At 41.8% G+C, this 18,736-nt stretch overlaps 1 protein-coding gene across 1 annotated transcript in view; it reads right to left on the reverse strand.

Moving 5' to 3' along the window:
* Positions 1 to 10,493: 10,493 nt before the first annotated feature.
* URI1 (URI1 prefoldin like chaperone) overlaps positions 10,494 to 18,736 on the reverse strand; it is a 41,921-nt gene continuing 33,678 nt past the window's right edge. Inside the window, exons 7-11 of the mRNA XM_054170176.1 lie at positions 16,518 to 16,698; positions 15,696 to 15,963; positions 15,017 to 15,177; positions 13,641 to 13,896; positions 10,494 to 11,334 (exon numbers count right to left, since the gene is read on the reverse strand). Of these exons, the coding sequence (XP_054026151.1) occupies positions 11,146 to 11,334; positions 13,641 to 13,896; positions 15,017 to 15,177; positions 15,696 to 15,963; positions 16,518 to 16,698 (1,055 nt within the window). The 3' untranslated portion in view covers positions 10,494 to 11,145. The remainder of the gene's footprint in view (positions 11,335 to 13,640; positions 13,897 to 15,016; positions 15,178 to 15,695; positions 15,964 to 16,517; positions 16,699 to 18,736) is intronic.

The raw sequence follows: 18,736 nt of genomic DNA on the forward strand, positions 1-18,736 counted from the left end.
CACAAAGAAGGATTTCAGCTTAACACAAGCAATACTGCTCCTGCACATCTTTCCTTTTATGCAGTTTTGTTTCAGTGATTTGAGCATGTTCTAATTTTGTCATTCAAGCCATCTGACTTTCACTGCTCTATACAAACAAAACCTAATTTAGTCTGAGATGTTTTAAGTCATAACAATGACGGATGGCCAAGGTTCAGGTGTGCTAGAATATTTAAATACCTAGTCTATATTTTCCTGATATAAAGACAGGCAGCTTTTTGTACTCTGATTAATTATGATTTTGTGTCTGAAAAAAAAAAAAATAGCACTTCTATTCTACATTATTAATTGGTTATTTAATTAGGGATTCTGGTAGCTTCAGATGTTGGGTAGCTAAAATTGTGCTGTGGTTTAAAAAAAAAAAGGGAAAAAAAAAAGGGAAAAAAAAAAAAGACTAGCTCCATACTGTTGCCTTTTTGTATCTTATGAAGGTCACAATAAGATGTGATTGTTTGGCACAGCAGCAGTGAATTATGCCACCCAGACAAGCTTTTAACCTATGTGCCTTCACTCTGAGTGAGACACACAGGGATGTGCTCTCTTTAAACAGTTCTCTATTGAAGAGGATTCAATCACCATAATGAATCTGAGGCCAGGCAGCAATCTTCTTCACTGAAAGAATTTCTAAAAGATTGTAGAATTTGTAAAACGAACAGCTCAGAGACTAAATGGCTGTGTGGGTGAATCAATTATTGCAGGGCTCGCAGTAGTCATAATATTTAGTACATATCATAGAGTGTTTCAGGTACAATAAGATATGCTAGGTTTTTTTCCCCCCATTCCTGCTTGAAAGTTGTATGTGCTCCACCAACTTAGTCAATCTTCAGGATCTAGTTAGAACTAGTATTAAGTCAATAAAAAAAAATAAATAATCCATCTGCAGCTGCAGTGCCTGTACCGGGATCCGAGGGATTCACGTTGCTAAATAGTAATTGTATAAAACATACACCACTGAGCCGCTCATCGGGAAAACACATGATGTATAGTGAAACACAAAACACATCAAGGGCTGAAATATTTTTAGAAGTAGAGTAGGGCCAATGCTGAGCAGCTTCCTTATTAATACAATAATTATTTTATTTTGACAGCACCATTTATAACCATATAGTCTGTGTCCAGCTACCCGTATTTCCATTAATCAATGGATTTGAAGACAACTGTCATAATTTCATTTTATTATGACTTATGGGTTCATTGCAGTTCAGTTAAAAGTTGGGATGAGCAAGACACTGGTAGGCAAGAATTGGACCTTTGTGGGCTGCCAAGTGCTCATGCCAAGCGCAAGCAGCCATGCCCTGGGCAGCACCTGGGGGGAATGGGGGTGTGTGGGACAAGCTGGGACAGTGAGGTGGGCAGCAGGACAGGCTGGCTACCGGAGCGGTGATAAGGCCATGCCGACGGGCAGGCACTTTGGCTTGCAGGCAGGACATGCAAACCCCGAGCTCACAGTGGGACAGTGCTATGAGAGAAAATGAGAAGGGCACAACCTGACCATGAGAAAGGAAATATTTCTGAACTAATTAAAAAGCCCTGATGGCACCAGATTATGGATCCAAAGAAACTGAGGGCGATTCTTAAGCCTCTGGTGTGGCCTTGAGCGTGCAGCACCCACACCGCACCCAGCCACCTGCAAGCAAAGAGGGACCCCTGGCATGCAGCTCTGTAGTTTGGCCATGCCAAAGCCCAAGTCACCATGCCACGAAGCCATGTCAGAAACCACCAAATGCACTTCCACATGGTGTACAGCCTCCCCTAAAACTCGTCAGGCTAGATGGCAAAACAGGGTGTCCCTTTAATGAAACTACAACATATTAAAAATTATTACAGCTTCGTCTTTTCAGGTTTTAGACAATGTAATGTGATTTATTCAAAGAAATGCTGATGATTAGACATTAAATGGCACTAAATATTCCACTTCCTCTGCGCTGCCTGATAAACTGGTTTCATTAACATTATAAGTAACAAAAGTTTCCATTTCAGTCGGCCCATTTTGTTTTCCTCACGATCTAAGTTGCAGCTGCACAGCACTATATTACAGGGACCTCGCAGAGCGGCAGCTTTGGGCTCTCCATCACTCCCTGTGGTTAAAGGGACCGAGCTGGCATCCCAGCCGCCTCCTGCCCAGGGTCCTCAGGGCCACCAGCAGCACCCTCCCCGATCGAGCCAAGCTGACACCTCTTGGCCCCAGTTCCCAGCCCACCAGGGAGTTCAGGTCATCTGTCCTGAGGCTGGCACTATCATCCCAACTCCACCGACATCCCAACTCCACCGACATCACCATCACTTTTTTTTCCTCAAGAGATTTTTCTTTAGCCGTGAAGTCTCTCCCTATTAAATCATGTGCCTCAGCCTTAAGTGCAGGTTAACACTGTGCCCTGAGTGGAAGCTACTATATTTGTCAAGGCTACCTCTGTGATTTATTTCTACCAGCCCTATAGCAGAACTCATATCTGGGTAACACAGTGCCTCTCTGTAATTTCCAAATTCAGCCATTCTGCTTCACAGAATGAGAGAGACCTCACAGACCCTGAGATATGCCCTGGGGTGTAAAACTGCTGGGATGACAGCTAGCTCTTCAGCACAGCCCTTACCGCAAGCCCCATCCCAGTCATTGCAGCCCCACAGTTCTTGCACAGTGCCCTCCCAACGAGCTGCAGCTCACCTGGTACTTTCCCCAGCCTTTGGGCACACCCACCTTCCTTCAGGGGAAATTTCCCTTTGCCATAAGCCACTGAGACACTTTTTTGGAGATCTCATCAAAGCAAGACTTCAGAGCACAGCAGTCACTGCTCTGGTTTTTAAAACAAACCCTTGTTCCTGCCCTCAGGCAGTGCTTCCCAATCAGGGTGGCCCTGGCTGTATTTGTGGGGGAAGAGTGGGTCAGGGACTGGTGCAGCCAGCTCCCATTACTCACTGTGCAGGGGAATACAAATCTGCACCCAAGAAACACTGACTCAATGAAGCAAAGCAGCCCCACTTGCTTGGTGTAAATGGGGAATAACTCCAGGCACACCAATGGGCTCAGTCCAAATTTTCCACTATGTATCCAAGTCCAGCTAATTGGCCCCCATCCCATGGGATAAGCATCAGCCCTCACCCCATTTCCCTGAGAGCATTCCAGTGCCTACAGTGAGGAGACTCAGCAGCATCAGGCTTGGGTGCAGTGGCTCTTCCTCCTCCTGGGTCTTGGGTAGCGTCTCCACACACACATAGAGATATTTAGATAGCTATATATTATTGTTTATGTAAAGCTATAGCTTTCTCTTGATTGCAAGGCATGGTGGGGCTGCTGATGAGGTTTGCTGTTGACATTTCTGCATTAGCTGGCTTTTGTCAATCCTGGCAGGCTGAGAAATTCTATCTTAAGGGCTGTTCTTTATTAAATTTGCAAGATACAAAACTGTGACTGACTCTTTTCTTTGGTGAATGTATAAATAATAAATCCAGATCACTAAAAATAACAATTAAAATATTGCTCAAATTCGGAAGAAAAAAAAAAAAGAATCAGTAATTTTCATACAGCTTCACAAGGGTTGCAAGGGCAGAGAGAGGCAGTGGGCAGTGTCCCTCCTCAAGGGCTTTAGATAGCTGTCAATATTCAGAATGCTCGAGGAGGGGGACAGGGCTGGAGAGGGGGAAAAAAAAGTGTGCCTGAGCTGAGCTGCTATGTGTTTTACCAAACTTTGTCACAGAGTCTTTTATACAACTCCTTTATGCAGGATCTGTGACATAATTCCTATTTTTTTCCACCAGCCATTATATATGATAAATAAAACAATGCACTGAAAACACTGAAATCTCTCATCAATGTCTTTGTGAAAAGGGCTCAGATAAATGAGTCTTGGAATCAAAGGCAGATTACATGACTGACCATGTATCATCCTCTATGTATTGAACATAGTCTTTGTAAAGATAGAGCGGTAATAAAAAGTGGTATTGTGTGCTGTGAAAGGCTGTGTGGGTCTGTGCATGACTAATCTGTCTTTCTGCATTATTTTATTCAATCTTCTCTGACTTTATGCCTTTGACATTTTTGCTACACTCAGTAAATTTGAGTGAATAGGCAATTTTAAAGAATTTTTATAGGGCTTCAGAGAAGTCATACGCAGACTGTATCTTTGTTCAGATTTAACAGTTTAAATATTTCCTTTGTCTAGGATGCAGAGTAATCTTTAGGCAGACGAGAAGAGGGGGATGGGTTCGGAAATGCCTAAACCTCCCTTAATATTTTGGCAACCTTTTGGTGGAGCTGGCAGCAGGAGCAGCACTGTGGGGCTGAACCACTGGGCATGGGGTGCCCCGGAGAGCAGGGGGTGATGCCAACAGATAGGGCCCCAGCACAGTGGCCAGCCGGGCTGCACTCAACTTTACAGCCTCTGCCAAAGGGCTGCGGGAATACCAGCTCCCTCCACGCAACTCAAGTGGGAAGCAGATGAAATGTTTAAAGGGCTATTGTGAATATAGGCTTAAATATGATCCTCTTGCATCAGCCAATTTCTCTGACAAGATATTGCAAGGGTTGCTGTTTCTTAGTAAATAATGATTTTATTGCATCTCTTTAATGAACTGATAACGTGATACACAGTAAATTATCTGCATCTATAACATTACTGAGGATAAGCAGCGTGGTTTTAGTAATTTATACCACAGAGAGACATGCATTATAAAAATAGGAAAATTATTTCCTTTGTTAAATTGTGCAGAAGTCTTTACCTGAGGAACACCAGACAGATTAATCTCTGGAGATCCACTTGCTTGTATTTAAGCTGTTGAACTGTTCGCTGTTTTTACCTCAGAACAGTTGAAAAAAACATTTTGCAAGCCAGAATTGACACTGTGGGTATTGTTCCTGCTCATACAAGTTATTAAAATAATTACTAAGCTATTTTGAGGTAACTTGAAGCTTTCTTTAAAACTTAAATCCAAATCTGAAGGAATTAGCATAAATAATGTGCATTGATGAAAACAGAAGGATGGCAGACAGCTCACCCAGGCACCTCCTGACAATGCAGCCCCACTTTCTCACCACACCCCCAGGGTGCTCACTTGGCCCCAGCAGGAACCAAGGTTGGGATTGCTAGATAGCGTGGAGTTTGGGAGTGGAAACTGGGAGATGCCATGAGTTAAAGAAGCCATTGCTCGTGAGGGGCTGCAGAGGGGCTCACATTAGACCCCACATGGCAGCAATGGGACCTGCAGCATCCCCCTGCACTGCAACACTCATCCCTGCTCTTGCTGGGGGGGAGGGGGGCACAGGCAATGCCTGCCACTCAGTCCCATGCAGGTGAGCTCAAAACTCTTTGGAATTTGTAGGCTGGCTGCAGACCCACAATGCTCAGAGCTCACTGCTGCTGGGCTCTGCTCTGGCTCTCGGGTGCAATGGGATGCCGACCTTCCATTTCTGCCCTGGCAAAGGCCAATATAGGCTTTCCTCACCAGCTACCAAGGGCTCAGTGTGGGCTGTAATCTGAGATTTGCAGGGACAGGTTGGATGATCAGTCCCAGAGATGTTAACACCAGAGAGGTGGGCCATGTGCCAGTGGATTGTGAGTTGGCTGTATCCACAAGGCAGCTCAGGAGAGAGTTATGAATTACCAGGGGTTTGTTTGTGGGTTTATGTTTTGTTTCAGTATCACCATTAACCTTTCAAAGAGATCAAACAGTACTGACAAGCTGGGATCCCCAAGCACTCCACAGGCTGGGTCGCCCCATTAATCCAGAGCCCACCCTTCTAAGAGGAGCATGTCACCAGCAGATTACAATCTTTCCAGATGTAATCATGCTTCACCATCTTACTTCAACATTGTAACGGGCAAAAATTCCCCATCTCAGTGCAAGATTGCATCATGAATTCCCTCTGCCTCATACAGCAGGGATGGAAAAATACTACTCTTCATCCTTGCACAATGCTTGATGTAAGTTTCTGAAAATGAGTGCTCTAGTAAGCCTAAAAATGTAGGATAATATGATTCATTTATAGATCTCTGATAATAGATGTGGTTTCTGTTACTCTGTTACCACATCAAGGATTACTCCTGCTCCTTCAGGAAGGACACAGCACCCTCCTCCTCATGAGCCATTACCATAAAGCGGGATAAACAACAAATACCACCTTATCATTAGCTGCATGGAGCAGTTCCCATTGATTTATGATGCTAAACACTGCAAGGCTGGATCAAGCTGCAGCTCCCTTTTCTGCAAATATTATTTTCATGAGACAGTCATAAAATACAAGGAGCCACCTCACCTGGCTTTGGGTTTGTTTACAAAAAATGTTTTACAACTTGCAGGAATTCTTCCCAATATTAGTTATTAACAACCCCAAGATGGCATTTGCATTTTTATAACCTTGTTACTTAAAAGTGAACCAGCAGAAGGAAAGACTTGGCGATAGCGTTCCCTGCGTGCTTTAATCCCAGCCTGAGCTTTTTATGCTTGAGAGCACCTTATGATGCTGTAACTAACCTCAAACCTGGAGCAGCAGGAGGGCAACAAACCCCCGAATACAGCAATGTCATGCTTTACAGGCATACTCTCTGCAACAGCATGAATGAGGAAAAAAACCCGGTTGCCTAGGAAACCCTCCAGTCTGGGTAATTATTACTGTAACTGTCTGCACACCCCACCTATAACGGAGATGAATAATAAACTCGCCCCGCTGACTGGCAGCTCGCGGCCGCCGCCGCCTTCGCTCGTCGCTGCTACCTACCGGCGTGCGCGGGAACTGCAGCGGCCCGGGCCCGGCGCAGCGCGCCCCCGCATCCGCGCCCGCCCCGGCAGCAGCGGACCGAGCTAGGGGACCGGGGCTGGTGGGGAGCCGGCCGAACCCCACCGCTGGCGGGGACGCGCTGCTGGCCTGGCGTTGCCCGAGCCGCCGAACGGGCTTGCGCTGCGGGAGCGGTTTGTGAGGAACTGGAACGCTCCGAGTGATTTACTGGGTTTGATTTAAAAGACACAGCGGGAGCTGGCAAAATTCACGTATCATGGGGTTAATGTGGGTTAGAACGAAGCTATTTGTAATACAAAAATATTGCATACCAAATACACGCATGTGATTTCTTTTAATCCGGGCTTATTTTTTGCAACATAAATCACTTTCTTAAAATGAACAGTTAAAACAGCTGGTTTAGACACTCTCGAAACACACAAAAATCTGCTGCTTTAGACGCACTAAGTGAGCAATGAGAAGCGTTAAGTGCAACTAGTCTTACAGGAGAGAGAAGGAAATAAATCCACTTTACCTCCAAGCAGACATCACAGGCTCCACCTGCCAGGCCAGGCATGCAGCCACCAGCAGAGACCGACGCAGCTGCACTGGACAGAGAGCACCCAGTGCCTTTTCTTTCCTCATCACCAGGCTGGACTTGCTCAGCTTCTGAGAACATCTCCCTCATGCAACCCTTTATCTGGGTACAGGTGAGTGCCCAACTCACTTGTGGCCAATTTAGATTAAGGAGTCAAATTTGCCTCCCAGTGAGACCTGGAGGTGGAGCAGGTAATCTGCAGTGATGCAATCATGGCCCTGCAAAGGGCTGTGTGGAGCAGCTGTGGCGAGTGGGGCAGAGCACAGCTGGGGCCCGTTGACTTGTCCTCATGGCTATACAGTGCCCATGCAGGCTGCTGCCACCACTCATATTTCAGACCTTGTGAGGTGGTCTCTGATGTTTTCTCCTGCTGCATTTCTACCTGCCTGTGAGGTTGGTCCAGCTTGCTCTTTAGCTGGCATTGTTTGCCTGTACCTGTGTGGGCTGGGGACACTGAGACAGGGCTCCACAAAGCATGTGTTGTCCTGTGCCACCCCAGTGATCGCTGCCAAAGCTGCCCCATCCCAGCTAGGCCACATCCTTCCTGCTGAGGACATGTAAAACCTCCTGGGAAACACCAAGGAGAAACAAAACGCCTCTTCCTCAGCACCAGGCCCAGCAGTACTGCCTGGCAGACAAGGAGCCCTTCCAGAGTCAGCCAGAAAAGCCATCAAGAGTGTTTCAGCAATCGATTAAACTATACCCTTATTATTTAAGTGAATACACCTCAAATTGCAGCATTGGAGGCAAAAAGACATTCATCTCAGCAGACTCATTAACCACCAGTAACCCTGCATGCTTCAGATTTGGGGCACCATCCTAGTTCTTTATTCATCCATGTATTGGTCTTCATCCACATCCACTTGTTGGCTTCAGAGCTGCACAAAAAGCAAATTTGAAGTTCTCCCTGAGATGGGCCTTCACGTGATCTTTTTTATTGTTTTTTACACTGTCTGTGTTTTCATCTGTGTTGGGAGATTTTTTTCACTTAGCATTTGCAAACAATCTCCAGAAATCCTACAGCTGTTTCTCCTTGCTACAGGCACTGCACAGTGAATGGACTGGTAAAGCCCAAGCGAAGAGATCCAAGATGAAGGCTGACTCCAGCCTACAAACCCTCTGACAATTACATATACTGCAGAAAGGGCACAGACACATTCGAGCACCCTATTAGGGAAAACACTCATGTGCTCAGTTTTAAACATGTGGCTAAATCCATTCTCCTTTGCAAAATTTTTGAGACACACGCACATGCCGAAGTGCTTCCCTGAACCGAGCCCATAATACATTAAAACCCAAGGTGTATTTATCCTACTTTTTCCTGTGAGCAGGGATGTGAATAAAGGGGAGGGGGGGAAAAGAAAACAAACAAAGAATTAATTTTGATTTGAAACTGATCTATGGTGACAAGGGGCATTTGGTTTTGTTGAAGTAACTAGAAGCGGGAAGTATTTCAGAAGGTATCTAAATAAATCTTTTTAAAGGGATTTCTCTCTCCCTCTCCCTTTCTTTCTCTCCTTTTCCCTCTAATTACCCATGTCTGGTAGTCTTGGATCTCACCCCCTTGTTATTTAAAATACATATTCATGGAACTATATTTTACAGTTGCACTGTTCTGGTTACAAAATAGCTTCTACTTTTCTAGGACATAATTTCATTTTGTTTAGCCAAGAATTCATTAAAGAAGCTATAAATAACCTCCTTTAAATATTTAGCCGTGAATAGAGGGTGGACTGGCATTGATGGCTTATTTTAGTACTAATGCAGTATGCTTTAAAAAAAAGAAAAAAATCCACATTTGAACATGAATCAAGTTAATCATTAACACTTTAAATGTGATCCTCAGGATCTGCTTTAAAAAAAGAGTTTGCCCCCTCCCAGCCAGCAACCTTCAAGCACGCTGCACAACTTTCCCTTCAGTTTTTCTTTCAGCAAAACACAATTTGGGAAAACATAGCCCTGCAGTTGTGGTGGGCTGCTCCCTCAGGCAAGGACCCAGCTATCTGCCCCTCCTTGCTTTCCTGCTGCCACAGAACTTCACCAGCATTGTCTCTCCAGGAAAACTGTGCACCTTCCCAAACACACAGCAGAGTTAGATGGACACACAGCAAACACACAGCAAACACACAGCGAGGTTAGATGGAGTGCAGCTTTTAGGAAAGGTGACCTCAGATAAAGAAGTCCCAACGCCTCTGCCTTCCTCTTAAGCACAGAGAGAAAAGTGTTGAAGAAGGGCAGTGGTGATTTGGTTTTCATGCATGAAGCTGCACTATGAGCTAATCTGCTGTGATCTGAGAGCAAAGGATATGAGCATAAGGCATAGTTACTTTTAGGGGAAGGTGGGGAAAAGGGCATTAGCTGATGCCCTGTTCACGGGTGCCAGGATGCTGGTGGCTCTCCAGCTACGCGTTTACAAAACCACAGAACTGTGCCCAAAAGCAATTTCTTCTTTACGTCTCCAAAGATTTTTTGCCTCATGCCTTAGGCTGTGGTTTGATGTCAGCTGGAGAGTAACATCAGTTTAAGGTACCAGTTCCCCATACCCTCTGCCAACGCCGATACAGACATGCTGAGATGAGGAAACTCACTAGCTTCTAAACAACATGCACAACTATTGGAAAAACAACAACAAAAACCCCAAGAAACCCCAAACTCAGTAGTTTGGTTTTTAAACCAAACTCCATCACCTATTATCATTCAAGGGATGGCCTCAACAAAAGCTGTGTCAACACAAGGGAAGGGGATGGCAAGAAGACAGGAAGGAGCTGCTGGGCAGAACTCCTAAAGCTGGGATTGCTCCCAGTCAAAAGGACACACAAAGTGCTGCAGTGCTCTTGCATTTTGAAATAAAGTTGAAGCATTAAGATATTTTTCCTTAGTGCTGACTCCCTCTGGGCATTCTGAAGACAATTACGATGTTTTCTGAGTATACAAAAGAACTAGGAGATTTTGTAATCAGAGTCTGAGTTTATGCTTCTCTCCTTAAGAGCATTCAATTTCCATGGACATTCATTAGCAGGAGGTTAAAACACAATGACAGAAGAGAATGGACTGCTTTTATATCCATGCGCTAGTAAACACTTCAAGCTACAAACGCAAGTTCAAACTAAAAACCTCCCCTCCATTTTGTTTCCAAATTAGTAGTAGAGCAACAAAAGACACACAACTTTCACAGCTTTTTTACTGAAAATTTAATTTTACAAAATACCCTTTTCCATCAAAGAAACTTCCCTGCAATGTACATGAACCCAGTGTTTTATAGATCTGTACAGTGAGATGTCAGAGAGGTTTGAAAGAAGGAAAACAACTTTTAGCAGACACCTAGTCTCAAAACCTACACCAATGTGAATACAAGTGGGTCTTAAAACGCTAAAGCAAGTAATGCAGTATAATTGTGAATCTATTTGAAATGTGAAAAGTTTCCTTAAAATGGTCCATATGGTACAAAGAACATCACAGCTGGCACAAAACTGCCTGTATTTAGTTTTGAAGACAAAAAGGATGCATGTAAAGAACAGTGTTTTGAAAAAGGACCCGAGTGCTGCTATCATAAGGCAAACATATACAAAGGTGCTGACAGCACACAGGGAAATCAACAAAGTAAAATGGATACTCAAGTGTTCAAACACTAACCTTTTTTTTTTCCTTTTAATGTTGCAAATAAACGTTTAGAAGATAACCAATGCCAAATTAACCCAGGACACCCCTTTAACTAGCTAGGTGTAGCGCATACAGCTTCACATACTCTCCACAATCATGAAACTAGGCAGGAGCGCTCCAACTTCAGCTGGCTCGGCAGGACCTACTTAGTCTGCTGCATTCTGGCAGCTTTGAATTTGGAAATCCTCTTTGTAGTTTCTTCTGATGCTTCGGACAAAACTTCTTCTGATTTTCGCTCCAGAATGGTAGGCAGGACTGGGTGAGCAATGACTGGGTGTGGTATTATGGAGGGAGACAAAGGCTCCTTCTCTATAACAGTTCCAGAAAATGCCTACAATAGAAGAGAATACTCAAAATGAGCTAATAAAATGCAAATGTGAAGCTATGCCCATAAGGTCATTACCCTATATTAGCCTGATTAAGATTGTTATTCCTTTTAATCAAAAGTAAAGAAATATCTTTAAATCAATGATTGTTCCTTGCATAAGTAACCAAATTGTAATTAACCTCAAAATATAGCTTGTTCAAAGATGACTGAATGAAAGACAGTGTCTTTAAAGTACTACTTAATCTCATTCCTACTGCATAAATGATCTAAAAATTTGCTTCCTCGCTGACATATCCTCAAGAAATGAAACAGCTGATGTAATATATAGCTTCATTTTGGGTAAGAAACCGAGAGATTCTGCAAAGTTGGAGTATGTCAACATTTCCACCTACGTCATGTTTAATGACTTAGTATCTTCTAATTGCATCAAGCTGACACACTGGCTACAAACTGTCAAGCACATACTTTGTCCTTTTCCCCTTACCAAATATGATCAAAAAATGGTGAAAGCAATTTATACGTAAGAGAACAGCAAACTTGCTTCCAACTTCTTCTCTATAAAAGGTCTAATAAAAACATTTCATGTTTAAAAATTATAATTTATATGCAGCTGATTATATGACTTAATCCTTTTAGACTTAACTAAGAAATGACCATGATTCTTGGAAAACATTGGAAAGAAAGCAACTCAGAACTACTTTTCATAAACATATTTAAGGATAAATCACCCTACTATCTAGTGAAAACAGAAAACTCAAAATGCCTAAGGATAAGGGAAGCAGCTTACATCCAAAGTTTGATCCTCATACCGGGCACAAAGGAATGCACACCAGATTTACTGACTACGCTTACTTCGGCTTTTCCATAACTCAGTTACCAAGAAAAACAAAGCCAAACAAACCAGCTATTCTTTTCTTGCAGGACCTGCAAAAAAGGAGCTGTATTTTTTTGCTTTCTGCTCCAACAGCCAAAGTGTGCCTAAAGCCATGCCTGTATGCAGCTGCGTTGGTTCTAACATTTCAGAAACAGGTAAGCAAAAGGAGACATCAGAAGATAGTGGTAAAATGAGAAACAAAAAAGAACAATGATAAGCGTGTCACAAACAGTAATGGGGAAATAATGTATTTCAAACACCCACAAAACCAACCAAAAGCACAACAGCCATTTAGGAAGGTGTGCCTAACTGGAGTGTTTTGCTCATTCTTTCCTTCAGTGACTTAGGAAATACATTCTGTTGTAAAGAACAATCATGCCATGTTCAGTAAATGGACTGATGGTTAACATCTAAAGTGTACTCAGACATTTAATAAAAGTACAGCAAATATATTCCAGAAAGTATACAACATGAAGTGCTAACTCTGCAGAGATCTTTCACCATGCATCTTCCCTTCCTGCCTGGATTTGTCTATAGCTCATTGTATGAAAAAATGATGGTAAACAATAGATTTTATGAGGAATACCTTTCTTGTCAAAATTATTCTCCTAAAAAGAGTGTTTCCATTGCAGTTGCCCATTGCATTAGAAACTATTGAAAACTCAACTTTCATCTAGTTTGAAAAAGTTATTCCAAGTTCTTACAAAATAAATACAAAGAATACTCCAGGCCATGAATTTCAGAGCAGTGGCTACATTTACTCTTTGCACTCATCCAGTCACTAAGCAACTGTACATTTTCCCTGATGTCATGCAGTCTCCTTCCTTAATGATGAAGCCTTGAACTTTCCAAATGTGTGAAAACAGGTTTGTTTGGGATCGCTTACATAGCCCTAGTCTGGAATAGGATGAGTAGAGTTGTAATGCTTCCTTCTACAATACAATTGCTCTGCCTTTGGCAAACCTATCTAATAATCAGATGATATTTGAGTGTTTTAAAACTTAAAAACACCACCTGGAAACTAGCTGTCTAGTAGCTGTACAACATAGGTTACAGAGAATCTACTCCACCTTCTCATCAACTATGAAGCACAGACGTTATTTTTTTCAATCCTTCTGTATATCCTGCAGTGACATTTTCAAGATGACCCAGTAGACATGACAATGGTTTCAGTAACACCAGCATATGACTACTTTTGTCAGACTTTTAAGGAAGACCTTAAGGTCTCAGGGAAGCCACCCGACTTGTCTCCTCCTCTCTGCCCCTCAGATGCATGTGACTGAAGCCTGTCACCTGATTATGTCCTTCTGAAGAAAACTATGTAGGAACTAGAAAATAATTTTAAAGAAATCAAACTGATGATATGGGCAACTACAGTCATTAGATTTCTTGGTTTTATCTCTGCCAACAAACAATAACTAATTAAAAACTGTACCTCTGTTGTCCCTGATGAGGGAGGAGGCTTTTTTGGTAGCTGCTGCTGCCCCTCCTCCTCTTCCTCCAGTATGCCTTCACTGTTGTCACTCTGTGTAGCTTCATCACAGCTAACACTCCTCTGAACTCCTCGTCTGTCATCAAACTCTGCAGCACTGTTCTCGCTGGTATCGCTACAAACACTGTTCTCTCTGCTTCGAGACTTCAAAATTGATTTACGAGGGACATATTCTCCATTCACAACATCAACAAAGACTCTATAAAGGAAAATGTTAGCTTTAATAAACCATTTGGGGATCAGATGACAAATTTACAGTGAACTTGTTCTGTCTTTCTCCAAATTAACTATGATGTGCTTTTCCAACTTTTTTTCTGCAGAACTCCATTACTGTACCTTTGGAGGTGGTTTATTTACCAATGCACAAGAATCAGTTCTGCAGAGCAAACAATATTATGCCCTTTATTGCAGCATTAAGTAGGCACACTCTTTCAGAAGAAAATGTATGGCTCTTTGAAAAGTGCTAGAAAACAGTGTGTGTTACAAAAGTCAGAAAAAAGGTAAACTAAATGAGTGTCAGGGTTGTTTCTGTAGAGATAAATGGAAGATCACAATGATGGAAAGTCTTCTAGGATGAAGTCCTTGTCAAATGTAGAATATAAAAACAAATACTCAAAACATTTATTGCACATGGCAAGGATGAAGCTTTTCTCTGACAAGTGCCATAATTGTCTGCTTTCAGTTTAAAAAAAGGGTTTTTTTTAATTCATTTTTTAAGAACAGATCAACATGAAGTTGCTTTTCAACAGACTGTAAACTGATAAAGAGGCCTCTTCCTACAGTCTGTACTCCATTTCCATGACTTAAAGAAGTCAAGAGGGTGGAAGAAAAAGAATGGCATTTGAAGACAGTGCCAGTTTTATCAAACTCATAAAGGAGAAGCCCAATGACTTGGATGAGTTTTAAAAGTGTTACTTGGTTTTTAATAGTTTTACTCATCATGGACTCAAAGGAACACTGGTGTATCTCTACAGAGAACCATATTACATGGAATTAAACAGAATACATAACACAATGGATGCATTCTTTTATACAGACAATACATTCTGGGAAATTTACTTCCATTTAAGAAGCTCTGGAAGAGCAGGTAAATGAGAAATTCCTAGCTGGAGAAAGGCAACTTTAAGCTCAGAAATGTTTTATGAATATAAAGGTATGGCAACCACACAGAAGCAAAAACCTTCCATTTTTAGTACATTCAGATCCAGCTGTTTCTGTCACGAAGTGGTAGGCTGAGTTTCACTACATAGGTGAACGGAAATGAAAAGAGAAGGTCTGCTAAGGGGAAAGCTCATGCTCCAATGTTATAAACTACACACCGGTAAATGTCTGCTGGGGTTTTGATGTTAGGCAGCTCTGGAGTTGCATGGCCATGGCCATGGCCATGGCCATTGCCATTGCTGTTCCTCCTTTTACGCTTGGCCTCTTCTTTCTTCTCACTGAATTTCAAAGTAGTATTTTTTCCTGTGTTTATTCTTACCTGAAAATACAACACAAATGATGGTCTAGAGCATAAAATCAACAAGTGGTAAAGAATAAACAGTTCACACTATGAATGTTACCATTCATGCATTTGTTTAACTTAGCTATGCTTCGTAGTCCCCAGCTGCTTGGAGAGGATAATGTCAGAAGTTAGTTGATCTGCAGCCTGGTGATTGTTGGGCATTTCTTAGCATTAATGCGCATAGATTTTGCATATAATGTATGAAAAGCTGCTTGTTCAAACTCTGCTCAACAGCTGAGCAATTTCAAGTCAACTAAAAAGTCATTTTTTAAAATCTAGGACACTACCTTTTACAGAAGCCAGAACAGCAAGGTATGCATTTGAAGATGATTTTTTCAGTACTTACTTGAAACTGCAGGGTTTAAAGAGTGGTTTTCAAGCATTCTAAACAAAACTCAAATCAATGTCACCTACAGTTAGGACTCAAAAATTTTCAGGTTTAGATATGGTATATGCAATCTCTTGAGGGAAAGATAAAATAATAAAGTACCAACCCTTTTAGGTTCAACAGTGTGTGAGAAAAAAATAGTTGGGACAGAGTTATCTCCAGCATCTATGTCATCTTCATCGTCACTGTGATAATATGTGGAGCCATTAACATGGCCACCAAACAAGTCTGAATTTGTTACTTCTTTATGGAAGCTGCCCTGAATAATACAGTCTTCTGCTTTATATGTCCCATTGAGCTCTGTCTTCTTAACTTCTTTCTCCTCTTCAGAGGAGGTTGTATCTTCTCCATTTGTCTCAACTCTATCAGGCATCCTATGAAAGGAAAAATATCCAGGTGAACTGAGTCAATTCATACTCTTTAGAGAAAGAGGCATAGAAAATAATGAATAAGCCCGTACATATTTTTTTTTAACCCAGGTAGTATATTCTTAGCCAGACTGTGGAGTTTTTTTGTACTCTGTAAGAATGCCTATGTCCTTTCCATGTCAACTGGAAATACCAAAAGTGTGACATTCTGGCTCATGACATGTATACAGCCTTAGGATCAGGATAGATGTAAGGATGTCACTGAGTAGTAAATGGGTAACTCCTACATTGCAAATGATGGATTTTCCTAGCCTGTGGGAATGGATTTTACTTCCCCCGTTTCTATCACCTTAAAGGAAAAAATACTGTAATTCTGCACTGCCATGGCTGTAGAGAAGAATACTTCAGCACCCTTGGCCTTGCAGTGCATGCTTTTATCCACCCTTCTTTAACCGCATCAGTGTAATCAGCTATTTGCACTGGTGGTGCGATCCTTTGTATACAAACAGAATCACACTCCTGTAGCTTTCTGAACTCCTTCTGCTACAGCAGTACTGTACCTGTCAAGTTCACCAAGTGCTTCTTCTTGTCTCTCAAGCTCTTCTAAACGGGCCCACAGTTGCTCTTCTGACTGAAAACAGCCCATTGATTTTGTATCACTTCCATTTGCTGGAAGATCTGCCTCAAAAACATTTGAGACTTTTGGCTTCGAATGAGGTCTGTGAGCAGTTCGGTGTTTCCCTGTGTAACAAAACCCAAGAAGCAATTACTAAAGCAATTAACAAACAAACAAAAGGAAGAAAAAAGGAAAGAAAAAAAGAAAAAGAAAGAAAAAAACACATTGAGGGGGAAACCCACAAAGGAATTAAAGAATATGGCAGAACATTTTCCATTTCAAATTGTTTAACTGTTTAAGTGAAACTGTCAATGAACCAAAGCACCAGCACAGGATAATAGTCTCCGGATGCTACAGAATACTGAGGCAAAGCAGAGATGTTTATTTACAAAGCAGGAGACATTGATCCTATGACATATGTACATACAAATGTAGGGCTTTCTTACCTCTTGTGCCAAACAGTAGATTTTGATTTGCTCTAAGAGGATACCAACATGTGAATGTGACATTTGCTCACTGTCCCATTAAAGGCACATTTTATTAACTGGGAAAACGAACCTAGTTTGTACTTTAGCTCATTTTGGACAAAGTCACCTATATTTAAAGAGCAGAGTCTTTTGGGTTTGGGTTGATTTTTTGTAAATTTTCAACAAAGATCATGAAAAGTGATCTCCAGAGTCATCTGAAAAAACTGACCAAAACCCAGACATTATGAATTCCATCTTTGGTGAGAAAGACCCACTCTGACCTGCCTTTCAGAAATAATATAAACTCCTTTAAAGCTTCAGAGGTGACCTGAGATTACATTTGTGTAATCACCAACAAGGTCTTGCTGACATTTAAAAGCTTTGCTTCCTAGTAAAACAGTGCATCCGTTGAGGATGGGGAATACTTTTCACTGTTTGAGTGCTGTCTAGCACATAGGGAACAAACTGCATGCTACAATACTAATGCTTTAGCTCTGTCTGAAGGGCAAGACTGCTTCTTTCATCCCCTTTCTCCCTGAGACTGGCAGCTCCCAGGGGCACTGCCTGTTTCTGCATGGTCCCAGACAGGTTCCTTAAGAGTTCTCCACTCTGCCCACCAGCACCCCTCAACGCAGCACCTGCATCTCTTTACAAAAGAGTGAGGACCCTTCCATCACTGCTTCAAATACACCCAACATTTCATTCCATACAATGGTATTCCAGTATCTGAGTCTTTATGAAACTCTGCATCTAATCAACAGTAATAAAATGTCTTTGTTATACAGCAGCCTTCAAGTTTTGAAATTTCTATTAACCAATTGTGTGGTCATTTTTCTAAACTTTAAGAATTTGTGGCTTAAAGTTATCCTTATTCAAACACACACAGCTTATACTTTAATCCTGAGTAAAATACAAATTCAATAATAACATTAAAAAGCAAATAACTGACTGTAAGTCATGTTGGAATGTGTGTCCCCTACTCTTCCACGGGATAGCATTTTTCATCAACTCATTAAGAAAAGGCTGAAATGCATTTTATTGAGATTTGAATACAAATTGAGGCAAGCCAAGCAATCACCTGAGTATCAAATCAGAGGACTGTATTTGGTAGAATTACACAATTAATAAATAAAGTTTGAAAGGATTAGTTAACAATCTATTTCAAGTTGATTTTCAGATTGTGCCCTCATGATTTCCTTCTCTTGCTCTCCAGTATTAACCACTGATTTGACAGCCAAAGACAAGACATGACTTTCTGAAAGCCATCAAGTGCCTCAACATGCCAGTGGTTTTCCCTCCTAATTCCAACAAAACATCTGTCAGTTAGGAAACCAGGTCAAATTTCAAAGACAACAGAAAATAATCACTTGCTGCCTTTGTATCTTCTGTGCTCACTCAACTGTTAGTTACTACGAAGCACTACTGTTAATTTCATTCACTAACCCAAAACTGTGAAATACTAAAATCCAGAAAAATGTCTGCAGTAACCTAAGGAGATGTTCAGGATACTTGTTTTTCACTTCTTCACAGATACAGCCCATTTCCATGTGAACAAAGCCAATTCCTAGGCTGATAAAGCCCAGGCTGCCTCAAAATAATCAGCAAGTTTTTCTTCTAGCTACTTCTCTCTCAATCTCAGTACAGATTAGTGCTGATAGAAAACATATGGAATTCTCACTTACAGATCTTCAGCAAA

The sequence above is a fragment of the Dryobates pubescens genome, chromosome 19 (assembly GCF_014839835.1).
Source record: "Dryobates pubescens isolate bDryPub1 chromosome 19, bDryPub1.pri, whole genome shotgun sequence".
Lineage (NCBI taxonomy): Eukaryota > Metazoa > Chordata > Aves > Piciformes > Picidae > Dryobates > Dryobates pubescens.